At 35.6% G+C, this 22,385-nt stretch overlaps 2 protein-coding genes and 1 pseudogene across 4 annotated transcripts; 1 reads left to right on the top strand and 2 right to left on the bottom strand.

Annotated features, from left to right (window-relative positions):
• Nucleotides 1-1,191: 1,191 nt before the first annotated feature.
• On the bottom strand, nucleotides 1,192-5,205 carry LOC18099393 (5-oxoprolinase 1-like; annotated as a pseudogene).
• On the bottom strand, nucleotides 4,866-18,384 carry LOC18099392 (valine--tRNA ligase, chloroplastic/mitochondrial 2). Of its 3 annotated transcripts, XM_006383274.3 has the most exons (27): nucleotides 18,146-18,384; nucleotides 17,253-17,343; nucleotides 16,971-17,097; nucleotides 15,663-15,746; nucleotides 15,208-15,302; nucleotides 14,475-14,566; nucleotides 14,149-14,202; nucleotides 13,840-13,892; nucleotides 13,688-13,749; nucleotides 13,348-13,423; nucleotides 12,573-12,656; nucleotides 12,229-12,377; nucleotides 12,018-12,135; nucleotides 11,787-11,903; nucleotides 11,203-11,423; nucleotides 10,551-10,640; nucleotides 9,496-9,607; nucleotides 9,141-9,251; nucleotides 8,858-8,995; nucleotides 8,696-8,746; nucleotides 8,507-8,619; nucleotides 7,532-7,679; nucleotides 7,106-7,210; nucleotides 6,924-7,025; nucleotides 6,070-6,142; nucleotides 5,717-5,883; nucleotides 4,866-5,454 (listed from the first exon to the last, which is right to left on the bottom strand). In XM_006383274.3, exons 1-27 carry the CDS (start codon nucleotides 18,300-18,302, stop codon nucleotides 5,326-5,328), a joined length of 2,919 nt encoding a protein of 972 aa, XP_006383336.1. In that variant the 5' UTR covers nucleotides 18,303-18,384; the 3' UTR covers nucleotides 4,866-5,325. The 3 variants fall into 3 exon arrangements, with proteins under 3 accessions (XP_006383336.1, XP_024444974.1, XP_024444975.1); XM_024589206.2 differs by lacking the exons at nucleotides 16,971-17,097; nucleotides 17,253-17,343; nucleotides 18,146-18,384 and having other exon boundaries at nucleotides 14,483-14,566; XM_024589207.2 differs by lacking the exons at nucleotides 14,475-14,566; nucleotides 15,208-15,302; nucleotides 15,663-15,746; ... (1 more) ...; nucleotides 17,253-17,343; nucleotides 18,146-18,384 and adding an exon at nucleotides 14,397-14,415.
• A 2,610-nt stretch (nucleotides 18,385-20,994) lies between these two features.
• On the top strand, nucleotides 20,995-22,369 carry LOC18099391 (geranylgeranyl pyrophosphate synthase, chloroplastic). Its single transcript, XM_006383273.3, has one exon. The coding sequence runs from the start codon at nucleotides 21,196-21,198 to the stop codon at nucleotides 22,288-22,290; it is 1,095 nt and encodes a 364-aa protein (XP_006383335.3). The 5' UTR covers nucleotides 20,995-21,195; the 3' UTR covers nucleotides 22,291-22,369.
• Nucleotides 22,370-22,385: the final 16 nt, after the last annotated feature.

Here is a 22,385-nt window from a genome sequence, read left to right on the forward strand (position 1 = left end):
TAGAAGATGTTTTGAAATATCCACTAAACCATCGTTATTTCAAATAATGATTGTGTAGAAAAATTTATTACAAGACGTGTATAAATTACAAGACATGTATAAAAATGATATTTTAAAATATATCTATGTTCAAACTATACTATTTTTCAAATATTTTCTAAATCTATATTACGATAACCCATAGGATTCACCTATGAATCATCTATTTTCAAAAGTAATTTTAAATTTTTTTTTATTTTAAAAATATAAAATTAATATTTCTTTTTTAACAATCTTAATATTTTAATGTAAAACAAATAATTAAACATATTCTTACAAAAACACGATATTTCACTTTTCCAAACACACATTTAAAGCTGCCTTGTACGAATTCCAGCAACCTGTTTCACGTTAACTATCTCGACAACCTTTACAGCAAACAAAATATAACGTGTGATTTATTGTGTGGTGAGAAATTTCAATTCATGGGGCTACCGGAGCCAGTAGATGATGATGATGTCCAAAAATCTGCAACAACCTTGCAGAGAACCTTCTTTTTTTGTTTAAAAGAAAACCCATCTTTCTCTGTTTTTATCTTCCTTTTCTTTTAACGAAAAAAGAGTCATCTCTTCTAGTAAATTGTAGTTTGGAATTCGGAAGTTTTCTTGCTTTTATTTCCTTCTGCAACTCACCCACCAACCACCTACCTCCGTCATACCCTCCGGTTGTCCTGGTGCTGGCAAGGTTTTACAATAAAATAAGAGTTGATCCTTTAAAAATCCCAGTTAACCCGTAATCCGGTTGAAAGATTATCGGTTTTAAGAAAAATTCAAAGCAGCATTATTTTAATTTTTATTTAAATTAGGTTAATTCATGATGACCTATATCTTGTCCCAGATAGAATTAAATAAACATGATTCAAATCCATGACAGACTTAACAAGTAGTAACAGAAGCCCCTTTCCACACTGTGTGGAGTCTAAGCCCAGCCATCCGTCTAAGACGTGGCTATCATCATGAAAGGAGGAGGAAAAAGCTTGTAATCTTTTCTAATCTCTCCAAATGGCCAAAACACCTTGAAATCATAGAAGAGAAGAGAGCCATAAGATGCTCTGTTGGGTTCATCAAGCAAATCAAAATCTAAAAAATAGATAAAAAACAACTTGAAATAAGAAATTTTTATTTACTACTTCCTTATTTAGGATAATCTACATCCCGTCGTCAGAGTAGTTGTGTAGCCTTCTACAATACAGGGTCAGGAAGCCGTGGAAGTGGAAGTATGGGGGCAGAGAAGATACTGTAAGTGCTGCTTTCCGTTTAGGGAGTGCCTGTATATAAATTGGAGGAATTCAAGAATCAATAGAACTGCATCATACAATTGTTGAATCCCAACTGAGTTTTCCCTCAAAGGGACATCACAGGGAAAATGTTGTATCAGCTTTAATCTCATTGAAGTGATCTTTTGAACTCGAACACATATTGATTATCAACTCAAAACCCAAGACTCCTCACTCAAGTGAGGAGTACAGCTCAGTTAAAGTAAAGATGGGTTGATAAGAAAATGCTGATGTAACCTCTGAGCAATGAAGTTTGGGGCAGAGTTGACATGGTTTATAGGCTAGGAAATTGTTACCTGCCACAATATGAGAACGTTTCTTGGGTACAACATAACAACCCAATACAACAGTGATGGATGTTTTACCATCTAGGAGGGCACAATAGCAAATTCAAGAAAAAACAAACTCGTTCTGAGAAAGGAAAAAAAGAGAGAGATAAGAAACTCCTGATGCAACATTTTTTTTTTCTTTTTGCCAAGATTCTGCAAGAGCAATGGAGCTGAAGAACTGGGATCATAGCATTAACAACAATGAAACAACTTGCGGCAATCTGGGTTTCAGAACTGCAAGCAATGCAGCATCAGCAGATACAGCAAATAGAGCAAGTTTCAGCCACAACATATACTCTTGGTACGTAAATAGCAACGAGAACAGTCATCTCAATGCAGCGTTGGAGAAGCACCAAAAACTAATCCACCTACCACCACCGCCACAGCAATGCAGCAGTTTGCACCAGAAAAATCAACATGAACCCCACACATCGTCTCTAGGAGTCAAAATCTGAAGAATTTCCCCTGCCTGCACCTCAACTGTTTTCTTACCTCCAAGGTAAACTCTTCGTTTATCTTTTGTAGTCAGATGGTTGGCTCCACGAGCCCCGTCTTTTCCCCTCTTCAAACCTCTTGGTGCATGCACACGCCTTTCTGAAAGGATACTCACTACAAATGGCCGACTGAACTCTATCTCGTACAAGGCCATAACCCCCTTTATGAAGCCCAGATCGACCCTCCACTGTTCTCTCAGTTCAAACCTGTGCAAAAGAACTGGATTCCTCGGATCAAAAATCTCTGGATCAGTCATTCGAGCATTGGTCATATGGCACTGGACTCCACTTGTCCCATGCCAGTGCGGACCAGCCCCACTTCCACCGCCAATTGTTTCATAATAGCTGAAAGTATAATCCCCAAAAGTAAGATTATTCATGCAACCCTGAGGACAAGCACAGGCCTGAAAGGCAGTAAGTACAACATCAGTTACTCTATGACTATGAGACGTGAGAACATTACCTCCAACAAATGCAGCCTTGTCACTTGGAGAAAGGAATAAGCCTTTAGGAACATGGATTCCAACCGGGGCTAAACAACCTTGGTTGAGAGGAATATCAACATCCACCAAACAGCGAAGGCAGTATATGACTGCGGCAGCTATTACTGCTTCTAGTGCATTCCAATTTCCACGCACCTCAGGGCTGGTCCCTCTATAATCGAAAAATGCTTCCCCGCCTTTATTAGAATGAATATTAAGTTTCAGATGTGTGATAGAGCCATCATCCATGCTATCCTCTTCTTCCATAGCTATATTATCATTCTCACCGAACTTAGCTGACTGAGATGAAACTCTAGAAGCAACTGATTTGAGCATTTGCCTCGCTGCTTCTACCGCATTGAGCAGCACATAGGTCATATAGGCCTGCACAATTTCCAAACCATACTGCTCAATCAATTCTTTGATAAGGGAAATACCACTCTGTTTCGCAGCCACTTGTGCATGTAGATCTAGTAAATTGTCTTCAGGCAGGCGAGTTCCAGGGATTTTATGTGTCGATTCATCAGAACCGGGAAATAGGAGAAGGTAAAAATTCCTTCTTCCTGAAAAACCCCCTACTCTACAAGCTTAAATGCTTTAATTGCAGCTCCTTCTTCTTCTATTGACTTTGAAAAGTGAGGCATGCTTCCAGGAGTAGTACCCCCAATCTCTGCATGATGCCCTCTACATGCAACGAAAAAAACCAGTTTCTCATTATCAAAAACAGGTGTGATGACAGTTATGTCAGGAAGATGGCTACCTCCAGCACTAGGATGATTGCTGACCAAAACATCACCTTCATTAGACTAGTTTTTTTTTTACTGACTATACGTGGGTTAGGTCTTAGGACAGGTAATATAACTAGGGTACCAAGCATCCTTGCTCTCAAGAATGGCACCGACACTCAAACTGTTGGCTTGAAGATTAGATTTACTTGCACTATAACAAAATTTGAAAATTCATTAAATTAATGACGATGAATCAGAAAAGTACAGCGAATACTTCCAAACAAAAAAAAGAAGAAGAAGAAGGAGGAGGAAAGGCTTGTCGATGTTTTCAAACAGTAAAGCAATTAGTTTCTTACCACTTTTGAAGGTTTTTTGTACATTGGTTTGAATGCCATCCTCCTAATTCTTACATTTGATTATCTAAAAGGGTCATTGGTTTGATAGAAAGCTTTGATTGAAACAATCTCTTGTTAGTATTGAAAGTTTGCCCCCAAGTTAAATTTCCTTGAAATGTTTGGTATCGACTCTTGAGAAAAAAAAACGTCCATTGAATGTCAATAACATGAAATAGTCATCATGTTATTATAGTTTTTCACTTAATTTTATGTTATTAGATAATGATGATTTATTATATTAATTATAAGAGTCGATTCAAGAGTTTGTTTAACTCAAGGCTCGAGTAATGGATTAGAAAAGTAGACTAGAAAAGTAGACGCGGGTTAACAAATCAATTTATATTTTTAAAAAACAAACATGAAATGATGTAATTTTTTTAATAAAAAATAACATTATTTTATATATAAAAAAAACACAATACCTAATATCTAGTTTATATTTTATAATAATTGCATTTATTAAGACAAGATTTCGAACTAATTGTAAAACTTGTGAAATTGACATGAACCCCTATAGCACAAGATAATTAATCAACAGAGAAGAACAAAATAAGGCAATTCATCCAGACAAGAGGGGAAAAAAGAAATTATCAACTACAACTAGCACAATTATAGGATAGGAATAAATTGACTCTCATTACCTTAAGTTTCCCTTAATCAATCACATAAAACTACTTACAGAAGGATGTAAAATCATTGAAGCCTAGTTGATCGCCTTGACGTGCTTTTGTTGCCGGATTTGAGAAATCTGGTGTGAGCTTTCAAGTCCAGAGTGTCAAACTAACTTCGCAGTTTTTTGCTCGACTCTTGTATAAATAATCCTCAAACACTTAAAATACCTATCAAAATGTGTTTGATTGGTCTCGTTTCTTTCTTTTTATGAATTGGACGAGATGATTTTATTAGACAGTAAGAGTTAGGAATTTAACAAGAAAGAACTGTCAGCCAAGTAGCTATCCACCAACTATTTGGAATCATCTGATAGTGCTTCAGTGAATTTTGCCTCGTTCTTGATATATTTAACATTGATCAGGGAGAACATTCTTCAAATGCATTAAAATAGCCATCGGCAATACTCTTACTAGGTTTCAAGTCATCAAAGCTGAAAAGACTACCTGATCATGACGAGGCAAAATGGCAGATACATCCACATAAAAGGTAAAATCTATGCAAGAATTAATGTTAATTGTACAATGTCAAAAGGTAACGGCAGGCCAAAATGACAGAACTGCTGCTGCTAAACGAATAGCTGTACATTTAGATGGCCAAGAATTCTATCAGTGACCTCTCGCACAAAAATAATCATGGATAGTAGCACGATCTCATAAGCAATTTGTCAAATACTTCAATCTCTACGATGAAGCAAGGCAAAGCAAGACTCAATTTATGCAGAACTTCCAGATATCGGACTGTTCACTATCCTGTCCAACTTCTTCTCCAAATGGTCATCCATAATTGCCATTGTCCCACCAGAAAGTAGATGGTGTGGACGTCAGATTGTTGTATGGAGCACTGGTCTTGCAATGAGGTGAATCCAATTTTGTGGATACATTGAGAACAAATGAAGTCTACCCCAGACAACCTATTGTGACACCAGACTAGAGGATTTTAGGAAAGCTAACCGGTTCTTGGTGAGTTTTATCTTCTCCTCTGCTTCTGCTGCCTTTTCTCGAACCCCACGGACAACATCCTCAGGAGCTTTCTCTACAAACTGGAGAGTGAGGCAGATTGTAAGCATATTGCACAAGTCCACATGTCAAGAGCTATGAAATGTCATAACAGTTTTTAATTAACATTAAGATGTGCTACGGCCTAGAAATTATAACCTTAGATAATGCATAATCCATAATGAGTATGGTTCAGTAATCCCTTATTATTATTATTATTATATATATTTATTTATTTATTTTGGGGGGGGGGGGGGGAGCGAGATCTTTGGACATGCAAGTATATGTAAGAGCAGAAGTTTATACTTTCCGGGAACTGAGACGAGCAGCAAGTCCGTCATACTCCACTTGCATCTTGGAGAGGCGCTTTGAAAGGCGTTCGACTTCAGCAGATATATTGACCATATCTGCAAGAGGAAGGTAAGCTTCCAGTCCCTCGCTAGCAACCAGATGTACCGACTGGTTTGCATCCCCTAAAGCACAATAGAATTTACATCCATTAGAATATAAAGTTCAAAGGCCAGTCATTAGTGAAGTGAAAAAACAATTAAAGAAGCAAAAATACTATACACGATTTATATCTGTCCCATTGACAAGAAAGAATACAAAAGGCAGAAACAATGCACAAACAAGAAAAATTGATTGGGAAATAAACATGCCTGGAGGAGAATCTGTGAAATGGATATTTTGTAGATCTAGCCTGGAAAGAAGAGCTAAGACTTCCTTCTCGTTCTGCAATGACAGGTTATTATACCACGCTTAGTGTGCACATGCACAGATTTAACAAATAACGCAGCTATGAAGTGTCTTGATAAACAAGGCTACTATTCAATCACCTTGCCTAAACATCTGTAGATTGCAAGTGAAGAATGATATAGCAAGGAAGTGTGTATAAACAGTGTGTTAAGAAACAGTAAGATGATCAGTGGGCATATTACTTTTCCTTTTATCAAATAGAAAACATGATATTGATGAAAGAAACAGAGCTAAACAGATAATGAGAGCATATATCTCTATCATTCACAGCAAATTATATGAATGGTTGAGAGAGGACCATTTCAAGTTTCAGAATAAAACTTGAATTAGTTTTCATGATATGAAAGGGCATTTACAAGTTATAATCAGTTTGGGCAGCAGAAGTTTGAGAATCTATACATGCAAGAGTTCTTCCTAGCTTTACTGAACAAAAGGCCAGCATGTTGCTGCATGTTTTATCTGTAGTCCTCTCTTTTCAGAATTTTTAACATCTCTACTGCACAAAGATTTCTTTTAGCCAGGGGGGACCCTGGCCATGAGCTCAGTAGGTGCTTGTAGAGGTGGGGAACAGAGACAGCATATGAGCCTATTGGAGTTGAAATGTAAAAGGTTCAAATGTTACTTTGCCAATCCAATGAAAATCAAGGACCAAGAAAGAATGTTTATATCCCTGCTTGTATATGCAGCTAAAGCTCTACTTAGAACAGCACACTAATGCCCACCTAAAAGACAGGTTAAGAAAATGGAGTGCACTTACAGATATGTATTGGATGACTTCTTCACTTGCAACTATAGATGCAGATATACGCTTGGCTGGCTCAACTGAGTATTCTGCTCGAGCATTGCGGATTGCTCTAGTCTAATTCATATGTGAAGATGAAATCATTATGCTTGTATGACAATTGAGTGTGCAAGAAATGAAAGTAGTTGTGTACTCACCAAAGCTTGGAAATTTTCAAATTTTTTTATGGAGTTGGGAAACCGTGGAAGTGAAGTCTGGGGCCAAGGAGATACTATAAGTGCTTCTTTCGGGTCGGGGAGTGCCTGTATATAAATTGGAGGATGTCAAGAAACAAAAAAATGCATCATACAATTGTGGCATCTGTGCCAAGTTAACAAAGTGACATCACAAGGAACATATTGTATCAGTTTCAAACTCAAAGAAATGATCTTTTAAACTCAAACACATAATATCAACTTCTAAAATAAATGCAGTGATCTTTAAACTCAAATCTCAACACAGTCACTCAAATGAGTCCAGTTGAGTTAAAATAAAAGATGGATTGAGAAGAGATATTGATTTAACCTCTAACCAATAAAGTTTTGAGCAGAGTTGAAATGATTTATATGCTACAAAATTGTTACCTGCCATAGTTCTTCAGTGACAAATGGCATGAATGGATGTAGCAATTTCAATACATTTTTGAAAACATACAATAGAACTGCCTGTGCCTCTGAACAAGCTGAATTGGCTCCAGACTGGTAAAGGCGAGCTTTACTGGCTTCGATATACCTGGCCAAAGTACATCAAAAGAAAGCTAATTATGGATTATAAATTAAGATAACAAGCACCGCATATACCTAGAGTTCCACACCTAGTGCACATAATGTGGCAAACAAGATTCCAAGGATTCCCCTGGTATTATCACAAATATAAATGATGCACAAGTATGAATGTATGCACATGTTTTTGCATCATATGGATATGCGCCAAATAGGAAAAAACTATGAGTTTCACCAATAAAGAATGACAAAACAAAACAAAGAACTGCTGACAGTTGCCCACTTTGTGAATCCAACATTTTAAGGGATCAATTGTCACTTTATTTAAAACATTTGTTCTGAAAACTAGCTGGATAATTAATGAAAATCTTTTTCTTCAAAACAGAAAAATTATAACGCTGACAACCATGTGACATAGATCATACATACATGCACTAAATCTCAACCACTATGAAAGTGTTTGGGAACGCGGTGCAAACCGCGTTCCCAAAAATTTTGATTTTTTTTTTTTTTTTAAAATGAATTTTTTTTTTATGTTTTCAGATCGTTTTGATGTGCTGATATTAAAAATAATTTTTAAAAAATGAAAAAACTTCATTTTGATGCATTTCTAAGTAAAAAAACACTTTAAACCGCCACCACTATCACAATCCCAAATAGGCAATATATTTCATCAAAAGTGCAGCCTCTCCCTTGCATCAAATGCTTTCTGTTGTGATGTTTAAATTGAAGGCTCATGTTTAAGATTCCAGGATCAGGAAATTTATTCATCTACAGTACCTCTATTCAAATAAAGATAAATATTTTCCAATGAAAAACTAGATAGATTTAATGTACCAATCAGCAAAATCACTCCAGAAGAAATCATATATTTCCCTCCCAACATCTCCAAAGAAAAACTTATCATAGCTCGCTGTGACCATGTCAATAAGAACATGAAGTTCTGACACCTGAAATTAAACGAGGTCATTAGTTTAACTATAGGTATTTGACAACGGACACGATGCTTCATAGCAATTTTCTTACCACCCAACATTCTGGTAAAGGTAGCCTGAGAACAGACTCCTCTTTGTCAAACTGCAAGAGAAATAAAATTGGTTCAGTTTACTGAACAGAGCAATTCCTACAGTAAGCATAGAAAACGTGACCAAAAAAAAAACCACGTCCTCTCATAGAGGGCAAACAGACCTTACAATTCCTAATAGCTTCCCAAGCAGATACATCAGTTTGACTAGGCATGTTCTGTAGCACAAACTTGCCCGCATTCCACAGTTTGTTGGTGAAGGCCTTGTTGGCAGTCAACCTCTCAGTAGACAAATTAAGGTCCTGGGTCAAAAGTAAGTATTAGTAAACAAACAGCATCTGATGTAAGCTTCAAACCATCCACTGAAAAGGGAGGTAGATAGGCTTCATATATATATCACTAATTCTTGAAGGAGCAGTTTCAAGGATTATAAGAAAAGAAAGCAACCTGGCCAGCAGTTCCTAGAGAAATAGTGAATCGCAGAGCATCAGTGCCAAACTCTTTGATTGTATCAAGGGGATCTATTACGTTACCAAGTGTTTTGGACATTTTCCGTCCCTGAAAGACAATAGGACTTAGAGGTAAAAGTGAGGATAATACGTGCAAGCTAAACTATTGGAACAACAACCGAGTAAAATGCTAATAATCACAATAGAAAAGCCAAAGTTGGTCAGTAATCCTTGCAGTAATTATTTTTCCATTGTCTTCATAAGACATGAGATGCTGTACATATCCATGAAACTGTACAAGGATTTATGAACCAATACATGCATATGAACAAAACTACACACACTCTACTAACCTGCGAGTCCCGGATAAGCCCATGAAGATAAACATATGAGAATGGAACAGTCCCAGTAAACTCAATTCCCATCATGACCATCCTTGCCACCCAAAAGAACAAAATGTCATGCCTGTTCAAACAACAGAAACAAGTGTCAATGGCAGCAATCTACAAGTAACAGATAAGCCCATGGAGGAGGAAATCTGAAAACAATGAAAAGGCAAACAGTGACAATAAAAGCCATATTATCAAATGAGAAAAAAAAAAAAGGAATTCAATGGTATTCAAGATGGTTCCCCGCAACAGGAAAGACAGTCATCTCGTTATGAAGGCAGAAGGCAGGTAAATCACCAAAACTCTTAACATCGTCCCATAGATAAAACTGACTGTGATATGACTCGGGCATGGTTCTACCAAGATGGGTGCCAGAAGTAAAGGTTCTGAAAAAGTTCTGCCCTTGAACATTTTCCCATGATGTGGTTAGTCGAAAAGAAAAAAAGAGCACTAGTTACTGCAAGCCAAAACTTTTATGGTGTTTTTACCGTTGTGTCAAGAAAATAACTGATTATTATTCACTTCTTTAATGCTGCAAATTGTTTCCAGCCTATCTTATACCAACGAAGTCAGAACCCATAGTCATAATTATGATGCAGAATATATATTCCATCAGAGTTGGCAGAAAATTATCAGCAAAAGCCAAATCATAGCAGCAATACACTAACAAGAAAACCATGACTAATCCTGTGATGAAAAGATGCAATTTTGAACACTCTCTTGCTCACTGTCCATGTTCACTCTATAAGGAAAGAGTAAGGGCACAATATACAACCCAAAACACCGGAAGCTATTTTGCTCCATATTCAGCGTGTCATAGATCGAGGCTTGGCTGCCAAGCACTCTGAATATTCTTTTAAAACTGGCCAGGTTAATACAAAGTTTTGAACTCCCCACTCAGCCAAACTGGTTAAAAAGTATCAATCCAACTTCAATGTTTCAAAAATGATTAAACTACAGCCAAGATAAAAGGACAAAAACAAACCAAAGCAGCAAGAGTCAGCAAGAGAAGAACATACCCAGTTTCAAGCATTGTTGTAGGATAAAACTTCTTAAAATCCTCTGCTGAAACATCTGGCCAACCAAGAGTACTGAATGGCCATAGAGCACTGAAGATGGAAGTTGAATAAATGAGGCTAAGGAGAAGGAAATTCACTTCATTTTACAATGATAATTCCATGGGTTATGCGGAAAAGGTAATTCCAGTTACCCATGGGTTCTTATGAAATTATTAGAAAGTGATGAAAGATCCAAAATTCCCTCAAACAAAAATTAAATGATTGATAAGAGATTGATTAAAGCATGCAGGAGATAGGAATAATCATCAGGCTTCCACAATATACAGAAATGGCACAGATTTATTATCCACGCATAATCTGAGGTAACTATCTTTTTTTGCAATCTTTATCCCTGTATCTAACCAGCTAGATTATCTAAGAGAAAAACTGTTTGGGGGAAGTGGGATTGACTGAAAGAAGAAAAGCCCATGCAAAAGAAAGTTTGCTGCTTATTCTTCGCTGTTGTCACTTCTAGACTCCGAGTCAAAACCATTTGCTGCTCTAGACATTTCCAAGAGAAAGTCATTGATCGCTTAAACTCTTCTATCTTTTAGTATAGAATTTAAGTATTAATAACAAGAGATAAAGGATTGTGACTCATTGAAAAACAGACCTTGAAAACCAAGTATCCAGAACATCTGGATCTTGATAAATTTCAACATTTTTCCCATACTTCTCACGAGCTTTCTCAAGAGCTTCATCAGCATTCCTTGCAACTATGTAATCTTCTTCACAGTTTTTTCCTACAATGTACCACACAGGTATGCGGTGCCCCCACCACAGTTGTCTGCTTATACACCAATCCTTGATGTTTGACAGCCAATGATTATAAATCTGTCATCAGCAAAAAGAAAGTTGTAAAAAAATCACTTGACACCGAGTATAGTAAATAGTAAATTGGCTTCAAATATATAATCACAGGCTGACAGAATAAAAGGAAACTCATGACACAATGATACCCAGGTTGATGTATATTGCTTCAAGATTAATAACAATTTACATGGTTATGGAGGACAAGATAGGCCACATAGAGAAACTAATATCAAGCAGGATAGCAACTTTACACAAATTGGAAACTACTGGGATAGAAGGCTCAGAAAGAGTCAATTTAAGCAAGCATGAGAGTAAGTCTAGCTGATCAACATACGAATCAAATGCAGACAAACATGACAAAGAATTTGTCTTAATCTTGCATACCTTCTCAAATCTTTCAGGCATTATGGTTAACTCTCCTTTTTCAACAGCACGAAGAGCCTTCTCAGCCAAGGGCTCCATGGTAACAAACCACTGTTTACTTACCAATGGCTCAATTATCTATAAGAGGGGAAACAAACATCATGACATTAAAACTGCCAGTTAAAGCATTTTTTCACCAAATTTCAATCCTCAATATTTGGAAGGGCATATGTAAATACAGTACTAACGCACTTCTCCTCCACGTTGGGATCTAGGAACCCTTAAAGTGTGCGGCTCCTTTTTGATAGCTAACCCGGTCTCCTCAAGTTCTGACCACAGTTTTTTCCGTGCCTCAAATCGATCGAGACCACTAACATTCCAAGATTTGTTTCCGCATGTTAGGCAAACATAAATTCTCCAGCACATAAATTCTTCAACACAAGATAATTATTTCATGTCTCACCAGTACAATCCAGCAACCTCATTAAGGGTCCCATCCTTATTCATCACGTTAAGAATAGGGAGACCAAGCTTTCTAGCAAGATAGTAATCATTATGATCATGTCCCGGGCTTATCTTCAACACACCAGTCCCAAAGTCTTTATCAACATGCTGCCAAAATAGCAATCGGGTTATTTTCCAGAAACTTTCATCTTGCTTGAAAGAACACAAGTCCAGGTTATAGGTGCATGGTTGACACAAGATTCAATAATTACAGAACACTAGGGGAATTACCAAGAAAAATATATCATGAAAAACAGCTAAAACAAAGCATAATGCACCAAGTATCAGAAAGCATGCTTTTACCCTGTCAGCGATGATAGGTACATGGCGGCCATATGTCATGGGTACAATTGCCATCTTCCCAATAAACTTAGAATAGCGGTCATCCTGCATAACAAATATATTTAATAATATATATTGAGTTATCAGAATTTATGTTGCCCTGAGTCTCATAAAACTGTATATAAGAGAGCGTATGAAACAACTAACTAAATCACAGGACATTTTATGATATCTGAGCCACCTCCAAACTGTAAATACTACAAGTAGCTTATCTGTGCAAGTGCTTCAGTTTTACCACAAGAAAGAGAATACTGGTACATCTATTTCATCTTTGTTTCAGATTAAAAAGCTAGGATATGTGTATGACTAAAGAATGCATGGATATGTGTTACCACAAAATTGTTCAATAAATAATATCCACACTGAAATTATGGAAATAAAACCCCGAGGTTTAGTTAGAGGGCTTGCACACTTTATCACAATCAGAATGACCATTATACTGTCAGATCCTCAAAAATCTTGAATAATAATAAGAATTGGTTGATTGTTATTTTTTTCTTCCTTTTTCCTGTGATAATGGCAACGAAATTATTGTCAATGTTTCACAAGCTTCTAATGAGGAGGATTGACAAACTTTTGGACAGCTTATCACCATGTTGGTACTTATTAACCTATGCAACGATAAGGTATGCTCCTTAAATTTAGGATCTAAATAATCGATTGAATAACTATGTTACTTTGTGTCCTAGTATGATAGTTTAAATAGTTAATGTAGATTGCATAAATATGCCCCTACCTTGGGATTCACAGCAATAGCTACATCACCAAATAAAGTCTCAGGCCGTGTTGTTGCAACTGTCAAGAAGTCACTCCTACAAAAGGAAGTATAAAAATTCCAATTTGCATACTGTAGCAATCTACTAGAAGCTGTGGCAACATAGTCAAGTTCATGAAGCAGTAATTCCAGAAGTACAAGAATGCAAGCAGATCAAATCACCGACACAGTACCCAGATAGTAAAAAATATGTTATAAGAGCAAAAACAAAGCGGTACTTACTTTTATTGATGAGCTGTTAGACATCATTTACTTACAGAGGAAATGAAGAAATAGTACAAGTGAAATCTCTGATACTTACTGTCCAGCAACTCGATACTTGATGTGATATAAAGTGCCAGGTTCCTCAGAATATTCTACTTCCTAAGCACAGACAAAAAGAACTTATGTCAAACTATATTATTTGTCACAATAACAGCAATCAATTGAAGCTGTAACCGAAAAATAGCATACCAAGTCTGAAACAGCAGTCTGTAGATTAGGAGACCAGTTAACCAAATACGAGCCTGGAAGAAAGTACAAATTTAGTGAACTATTTATCAAGGTAACCAATCGACTGTTTAATATCCTAAATAGTAGAATACCCTGCACAGTTAAATACACAAACTGAAAACAGGAAGCAGAAAGTAGCCCCCTCCTCTTTAGCACCAATGAGCTGGTTTAATCTTGTAAACGGGATCAGACTGCAAGAATGTGGATCCCCCAACCCCTTTCCCCTTTAGTGGAAAAAAAAAAAGAGTTCAACTAATAAAAGTATGATACCTTGATAGATTAGGCCTTTCTCATGAAGCTTGATAAAAGCCTCAATCACAGATTCTGCAAAATTAGAAAAAATGGTGTGAGAATAAGGGAATATCTGATAAACGCAGCTTTAGAAGGCACATTGAGAGGCACATAAGAGGTGCTTGTCAGGTACAAAAGCATGAGGAGTCCCTTTTCAAATGAAAGTCAAATAACGAGCAGAGTAAAAAAAAAAAGAGATAGATGGCACCCTAGCACTTTAACACTACCCATAAACTATCCCCAATCAGATACAGTTTTCTAGATTGGTCACTGTTCTACTTCTGCCAGTAAGAAAACTGCCTTACGACTTAGCTGCTCATCAAGGGTGAAACGCTCTCTAGTCCAATCACAGGAAGCACCGAGTCTCTTAATCTGATTTGTAATAGTTCCACCATATCTGAAATCATAACAAGCCAAGTAAGGAAAAAAAAAACCATAGGAGGTGGGGTGCCCTGAAAACTGAAACAACAGCAAACTTAGCAGTAGAAGTAATCTGAAGTTGGATAGGCAACCTTCAAATTTCAACTTTTTTTTTTTTTTTTGTCACTGGGACAAGGACCTACTGAAGAAATTAAAGACGAAAGAAGAAAGGAGGCAGTCATAAGAAAGAAAGAAGCTGAGCAACAATTAGCAAACTTTAATTTTAGAATCTATAGAAGGGTGTGGTTTGTTTTTCATATCTCAAAACAAATGTATTAAAAACATATTAATCAACAAAAGCATTCATACCACAAAAACATGCAGAACACTGCCTAAATTTGATCTCCAACAACACATTCCTTGTCACCTAATAGCTTAATTTCTATTAAATGTCATTACCACTTCAATTTTTATGCCCCCATTCCTCAGAAGTTCCCTTTGATTCTTTTGATTACACATGGTCTATAAATATTTTTGGAATCAGAAACACATAGCCAAAAATTGAAAGCTGGAAAAAAGAAAAAAAGGTGTCCAACACAGAAGAAGGTAATGCCGTGCTCAATCAGAAAACATAGGTCACATAAAGAATAAAAACAGGAGTAAGTTTGGGATATATACTTCTCTTTCCACTCCCAAACTCGTTTTGTGAACTCATCTCTGCTCAGATCAGTCCTTTTGATTCCTTCAGATGCAAGCATTTTTTCAACAACCAACTGAGAAAAGAAGTGCATTTATTCAAAACATACAAGCAATTCAAGCAACATTACATCAGAAACTTATAGCCAAAATCACAAGTAACAAGAAAAGTAATGGAAAGACTGAAAATAAATACCCTAAAAGCACGTCAAATATGATTTAGTAAGATCCCTATAGAAACAGTTTAAGAGGGAGGCCTCATTTCACCAAGAAATACAGCTAAAGAGTTAAGGAAACAAAGTTAAGGAGAAACTCCAACACTAACAATATTTTTATGGAAGAATAAGTGAAAAATGGATTTTTTTCTGTTAAAATTCCCCACTAGGAGAATCAATCAATGCACTAATATCAGTAAAATAGTCAGTCCATAGACAAACCTGAGTTGCAATACCGGCATGATCAGTACCAGGAAGCCACAGTGTTGGTCTTCCCTTCATACGATTGTATCTAACCATGATATCCTAACCAAAAAGGACACCAAGTTAATCAAAGGAAGAAAATTCAAAAGGCAATGATACTTGCACGACATACTGCAGGGAAAATGTAAATGTAATCATGATATACAAAAAGCACACCACTTAATATTTATCAAACTCAGTTCTCCAGATTGATTAAAAAGAATCAAGAGCATAATATCACGCTGAAATGTCTGTAAAATGGTAAGTGTCCTCTGCATATACTGTGTATCGAGAAATTTAAATTGGTGTTGATGACACAGGATGAGATGGCCAAAAAAGCCTATCAAATAATTGATGCAAAATATTAAAGGAAGGTTTAAAGAGAAAAGTTCACAGAAAAGTGAATGAAAGGGTTTGATAAACTAGTGTTCTTATGCATAAACATACTCCATCCACGAACCTTAACTTTATTAGTGGGTTTTAACATTTTCTTTCCTTAAGACAAGCACCTTTTTCCACATTCTTCTAGCATCATTCACAATAAACGTCAGCAGTTTAGGTGCCTTTATATCATCTACTTTTGCTATTAACTTTAGATGATAAAATTCAGACAGAATCATTCCATGTTACATCACTCATATCTTACTATCAAAATCTAGCTCATTCATTTAGCCCTTGAATCCCAATATTAGAACCATAAAGATATGATATTTGCTTCTTTTATTTTTTATTTTTTTAACAATGCTTCAACTATCTTTTCTGCATGCCATATAACCAGCAACTACCTCTAAGATTTTTTACTATAACTGATTCATTAACCCATTTTCACCCTGAAACACAAAGTGCTCAATTTTCTTCATAAATGAGGAGAGTCAGACAATGTGTTATATAATTAATGACTACATAAGCACGATTCAATGATCAAATAATGGATAAGTACATCAACAAGGGTGTAATGCCCATAGTGAGATATCATTTCCATCTATCATTTAGAAGGATGGCGTACGGAGACAAACTAGGTGCTTGCACGCTGCATGTAGTTGATATTCGTTGTTCTTTGGAGGGGAAAACACTACATGAGGCAAAGCCCCCCACCAACACACATGCCCCCTTTTCCTAACCTGATCTAAACACTGTTGTTGAATGATGGGAAGTCAGCAAGACCATTACCAAACACCTGAACTAAGTGGTGGCTCAAAAGCTGTAGTGTGGTCCTACTATGGTGTACAGGAAAGATAAATGAAAACTCAAGTCATAAATCAATTAGTTTAAATTCAGTTCCACAACCTCAAGAGTCACAAACATTGCATGCCCCATGTGCAACGAACCAGTAACATTTGGAGGTGGCATTGATACCACAAAAGGATCACTCCCCCGGTCAAAAGTTGGCTTAAAAAATCCTTGAGATTCCCACCTAGCATCCAACAATTAGATGACGTTACCGCTGAATGAACATATGCTAAGACACATTAAGAAGTAGCACAGCACCATTTGCATATGAAAATACCATCAAGTAAAACATTTACAAAATGTAAGATTAAATTAAGAGTATGTTCAAAAGAACAGTACCAATTGTATATTCGTTCTTCTGAAGAAAAATCAAACGACTTTGCATTTTCTGGAGAAGTAAATACACCATTTTCTGTTGCAGCAGCAGCAACTGAAAAGCAATAAGAAATGTGAATAAGCTCCCAAAACAAGTACTAGTTGCTTAAATCCCAATTTTTCTCTTCAACAAATTCACAAACCAAGAGATAAAACATACATTTTTATACGTAATTTCCATTTTCAGTTCTTTACATTGTTAGTTATCTGATACTTTTAGTGATCTAAAGTGATAGGAAATGCTATAACAGGCTCCAGTCTGTTTCACTTGATGACCCTCGGTCTTGTATTTTTTACCATTTTTGCAACTTCAATTCACCCTTTGATCCTCTCTTCGATACCAATTTGTCAAGAACTTAGGAATTTAACCCTCGACAGTTATGATTATGACAGAAAAAAACTAGAGAGAGAGACAAGTAAATTCTGAATTGTATTCTACTTTGCAAATTCTGTTACAGCAATCACTCCTTTATACACTACCAGTTTTGGCGGGAAGAAACCAACCAGCTATCTTTCACAACTAATCAACTAACTGTATTGATATGCTAACATACTACTAACCCACATTAACACTCAACGCAGTCAATTATTATCAGCAGTTGATCGCATCAAGCTGCTAACAATATCAAAAGGTTAAGGCTTTGCGATTTCAATTTCTCTCGGACAGAAGTAAAACCCATTTAAAATCAAATATTAATTAACAAAAGAAGAAACCCATTTTCTATTACCCACAAATTTGAAGCTCCAAGCTTCACATAATCCAAAGTATCAAACTTTATGATCCCAAATTAGAGGATTAAAAGATTGTGTAATTTAAAGTTTCAAACTTTAAAAAGATTTAATGATGATGGGATTACCTGAAAGGAATCTGGGTTTGGTGAGTAGATGGAAAGGGAAGTGAGAGAACTTGATGGGACAATGGCGTCGTTTAGAGAAGAGAAGAGGGTTGAGTCTGTGAGCAGAGGAACAGGAAGAGAGGAGAAATGGAGAAGAGAGTGTCATTTGAAGTATCATGTTTTGATGGGAATGTGAAAAAAGATGGTGGGTTTTGGAGAAGGGAAGGGAAGGGATAAACCCTGTGAAGGGCTGTAATTGAATAATAATTGAAATATAATGTTATTTTTTTTAATATTGCATTTGAAATCTAAATAAAAGAATTAACAAAAAAAAATAAAAACGAAAAACACCCACAAGAGTCAAGGTCCAGCCCGCACAGCTGGTCCCTTTTTTTTTAATGGGGAGACAACATCCTAATATTTTTTTGAAAAAAATACTTGCTCGTATTTCAGCTGGTTGGAGTTTTTATCTGAAAAATATATTTTTCATTTATTTTTATTAAAAAATATCTAACAAACATGCTTAATATCTCAATAAATTAATCTTTCAACTAAAAAACACTCTTAAATTTTAAAAAATATCTAACAAACATGCTTAATATCTCAATAAATTAATATTTCAACTAAAAAACACTCTGGCTTGAAAACACAAATTTAATTTGAAAACAAAATTTATTTCTCGACTCTGATCTAAGTTCCCAGACAAGTTAAAAGTTTAAAAACATCTACATTAAACTTCTTTTATTTAATGAAATTCATTAATATCAGGATGATTAACCAACAATTTTCTTTCTCATTCACTGTTATCTAACGAGTTTGTTTCTCATTTTTTAAATTTAAAAACTAAAAAATAAATAAAATAAACTTTTAAATCAAAACAATAATTACAAAAATTATAAGGATTATAAAAAGATAAAAAAAAGCAAAGTTGATGGATCAAAAAGTACTTTTTCACCTAAATGTGTGATTGGCTGTAAGGTTTCTTCTTGTTTTATATATTGGTTCTTTTTGGTTGAATTTTTTTTTTGAAATAAATTTTAATAAATTAGTCATTAAATTGATTATAAAAAAAATGTAATTAAAAAAAGAGAATAAAATTAAAAAATATATATATATAGTTAGAATGAATTGTTGCGATGAAATGCGTAACCCTTGTAGTATATTTAGTAATGTAATGTTGATGACTAATAGCAGGCTAGAATGACTCTGTTGATAAATACATAAGAAATTTAAAGAAGTAATTGAAAGCATGTATACAAATGAGACGAACCGATAATTATGATGATGTGTTCCTTTGTTTAGTGGGGACAAAAGCAATTCACCAACGTAACTAATAATTTATCTAAATCATCATCATGTAGATAGTGATGCAGTGGTAATAGCTTGAGACCAAGAGATTTACTCCATTTATGGTCTCAGGTTCGAGCCATGTGGTTGCTTATATGATGGCAACTGGAGACTTACATGGTCATTAACTTCAGGGCCCGTGAAATTAGTCGATGTACGCGCAAGCTGGTCCGGACACCCACGTTAAACTAAAAAAAATAAAATAATTTATCTAAATCACAAATAGTATGATTTATATAGTATAGTTTTTATTAAATTAAAAGATATAGTGGGTTTTCTGTAACAATACTTACAATGCACCGGGGGTGTAATAGTGCTTTGTGAGTTTTTTTTTTTTTATCATTTGATTTTTTTGTTATTAGTTTTTTATTTGATTTTATTATTTTATATTATAATAATTTAAAATTAAATTTTATAATTTATTTCGGTTAGCTTGGTATATAAAACAAATCCAATGAAGATTTTGACAGAAAACCACAGTTCATGGAGACGGACGATGCTACCAGCCTCCCTATATTTGGCTGTTCTTCACCTGGGAATCTCGTCTCCCAGCACTGGGCGAGTCACACAGCAACAGAAAGGGAAGGTATTCTCAAACAAAATCCATCCATGCATTTGTTAACAATTAATATGATTTTGGGCATTTATTCAGAGGATCAACTAACCTAGCTAGAGCAACTTTAAAAAGAAAAAAATAAATTGTAATTAAAGCCTGTCCCTTAATTAGTGATCTAGATCTTAATTATAAATAATTATCAACTTCCACAATTCAATGGAAGTAGCCTCGTAAGAAGTGGATCACGATCTCAACCCTAATATATATAATAACATATATTTATTTTTTTCAAATTAAAGAAAAAAAATGAATATTGGAGAGATGTGTTAATTTGCTGTATTTGGCTTGGGGTTTGGTAACATGCACCATTTTAATAGCTTGCCTAAATGAATATCTAATCTAGCCGGCTCATGTGCAATTTGATTCCTTGAGATAATGATTTATTAATTATTCAATGGTTTTCAAATATTCTTGCAATTTAATGTCTCGACTTTGATTTTTATTAATTAATTTGCTTAATAACAATTTTTTAAAAGATTTTGAACCGAATTAAATTGAATGAAAAAATCAATATGATTGGTTCGGTTCAATTATATATGAGTGTTAAAATAAAATAATTTCAATATAAATTAGTGGTTTTTAGTTTGGTTGTTTTTTTAGGCTTTGATTTAATAATAGTTTAGTTTATAAAAGGTATTTTGTTCATAATGGGTTTCTTCTAGTTTGTTTTGTTTGATTTTTAAAATTTTAAATCAAAACGGAAATAGATTTTTAAAGTTTTTTTTTAATTAAATTATCAATAAAAAAAACATAAGAGTTTGCTTTGCTTGGATTTTATTTCTATATATACTGAAACTAAATCTTTTTTAGATTTTAATAAATCATCTATATCTAAATTAAATTTATTTATAAGAAAATATTTTTTTTCTTATAAGTTGTCCTAGAAAGCCAATAATCACACAAGGGTCCAAAGCCATGTAAAAGGGAATTATAATCATAACTTCAAAACCATACTCTCAGGAAGAAAATCTGTATATTTTCCTATCATCTTCTACCATGTAAATACATGCCATGTACAAGTAGCAAATCTCATCATTAAGAATCCTCTTACAAGATCCCATCTCAGTAGTAGTGCTTCTATACCTTCTCCCAAAAACCCATTTCAGTCATGGCCTTCTTCTCTGTAACAATTTCTTGCTACGACAATTTACTTCTGAAAAAATCCATCAATGGCCTATACACCCAACCTAGAGCCTCATTAGACCACATCAAGTTTTTTCCCATGAAAACTCAAGCAACCTATGCTGCAAACCCATCTTTCGAGCAATCGTTTAGAGCCCACGAAGAAAACAACAAGCCACAAAAGGTCCCTTTACCGCCATTCGGATTTAAGGAGTACATGATCCGGAAGGGAAATCAAGTGAACAAAGCACTAGATGAGGCAGTGCCCTTGCAACATCCCAGAAAAATCCATGAAGCCATGAGATATTCTCTCCTTGCAGGTGGAAAGCGTGTACGTCCAATTTTATGCATTGCTTCGTGTGAATTAGTGGGAGGAGATGAGGAATTAGCAATGCCAACGGCTTGTGCACTGGAGATGATTCACACCATGTCGCTAATCCATGATGATCTTCCTTGTATGGACAATGATGATCTTAGACGAGGTATGCCCACAAGCCATAAAGTTTTTGGTGAAGATACAGCAGTTCTTGCTGGTGATGCACTCCTAGCACTTGCCTTTGAGCACGTAGCTAGAAATACCAAGAATGTCTCGTCGGACCGCATGGTCCAAGCCCTTGCTGAGCTTGGATCCGCTGTTGGATCGAAAGGTCTTGTGGCAGGTCAGGTTGTGGACATTGAAAGTGAGGGTAAAGAAGTGAGTTTGAGCACACTGGAGTACATTCATGTCCATAAAACAGCAAAGCTTTTAGAGGCAGCAGTTGTTTGTGGGGCAATAATGGGAGGGGCAGATGCTACAAGCGTTGAAAGACTTAGAAAGTATGCTAGATCTATCGGATTGTTGTTTCAGGTGGTGGATGATATATTGGATATGACCAAGTCCTCCGAGGAGCTAGGAAAGACCGCCGGCAAGGATTTGACCAGTGACAAGGCTACATACCCTAAGCTGATCGGCATAGATGAGGCCAAGAAATTTGCTGCCCAGTTGACTGATCAAGCTAATCAAGAACTTGGTTTCTATGATCCTGTTAAGGCTGCCCCATTGTACCATTTGGCTAGCTATATTGCTAGTCGACAAAATTAACTGGGTTTTCAATTATACATGTTCATGATTTCACCTTGTTTGTTTAAGGATACAATAAGATGTCTTGCTTCTCAGTAAATTCTTGTTATTGTATG

Source organism: Populus trichocarpa, chromosome 17 (genome assembly GCF_000002775.5).
Source record: "Populus trichocarpa isolate Nisqually-1 chromosome 17, P.trichocarpa_v4.1, whole genome shotgun sequence".
NCBI classification, from domain to species: Eukaryota; Viridiplantae; Streptophyta; class Magnoliopsida; order Malpighiales; family Salicaceae; genus Populus; species Populus trichocarpa.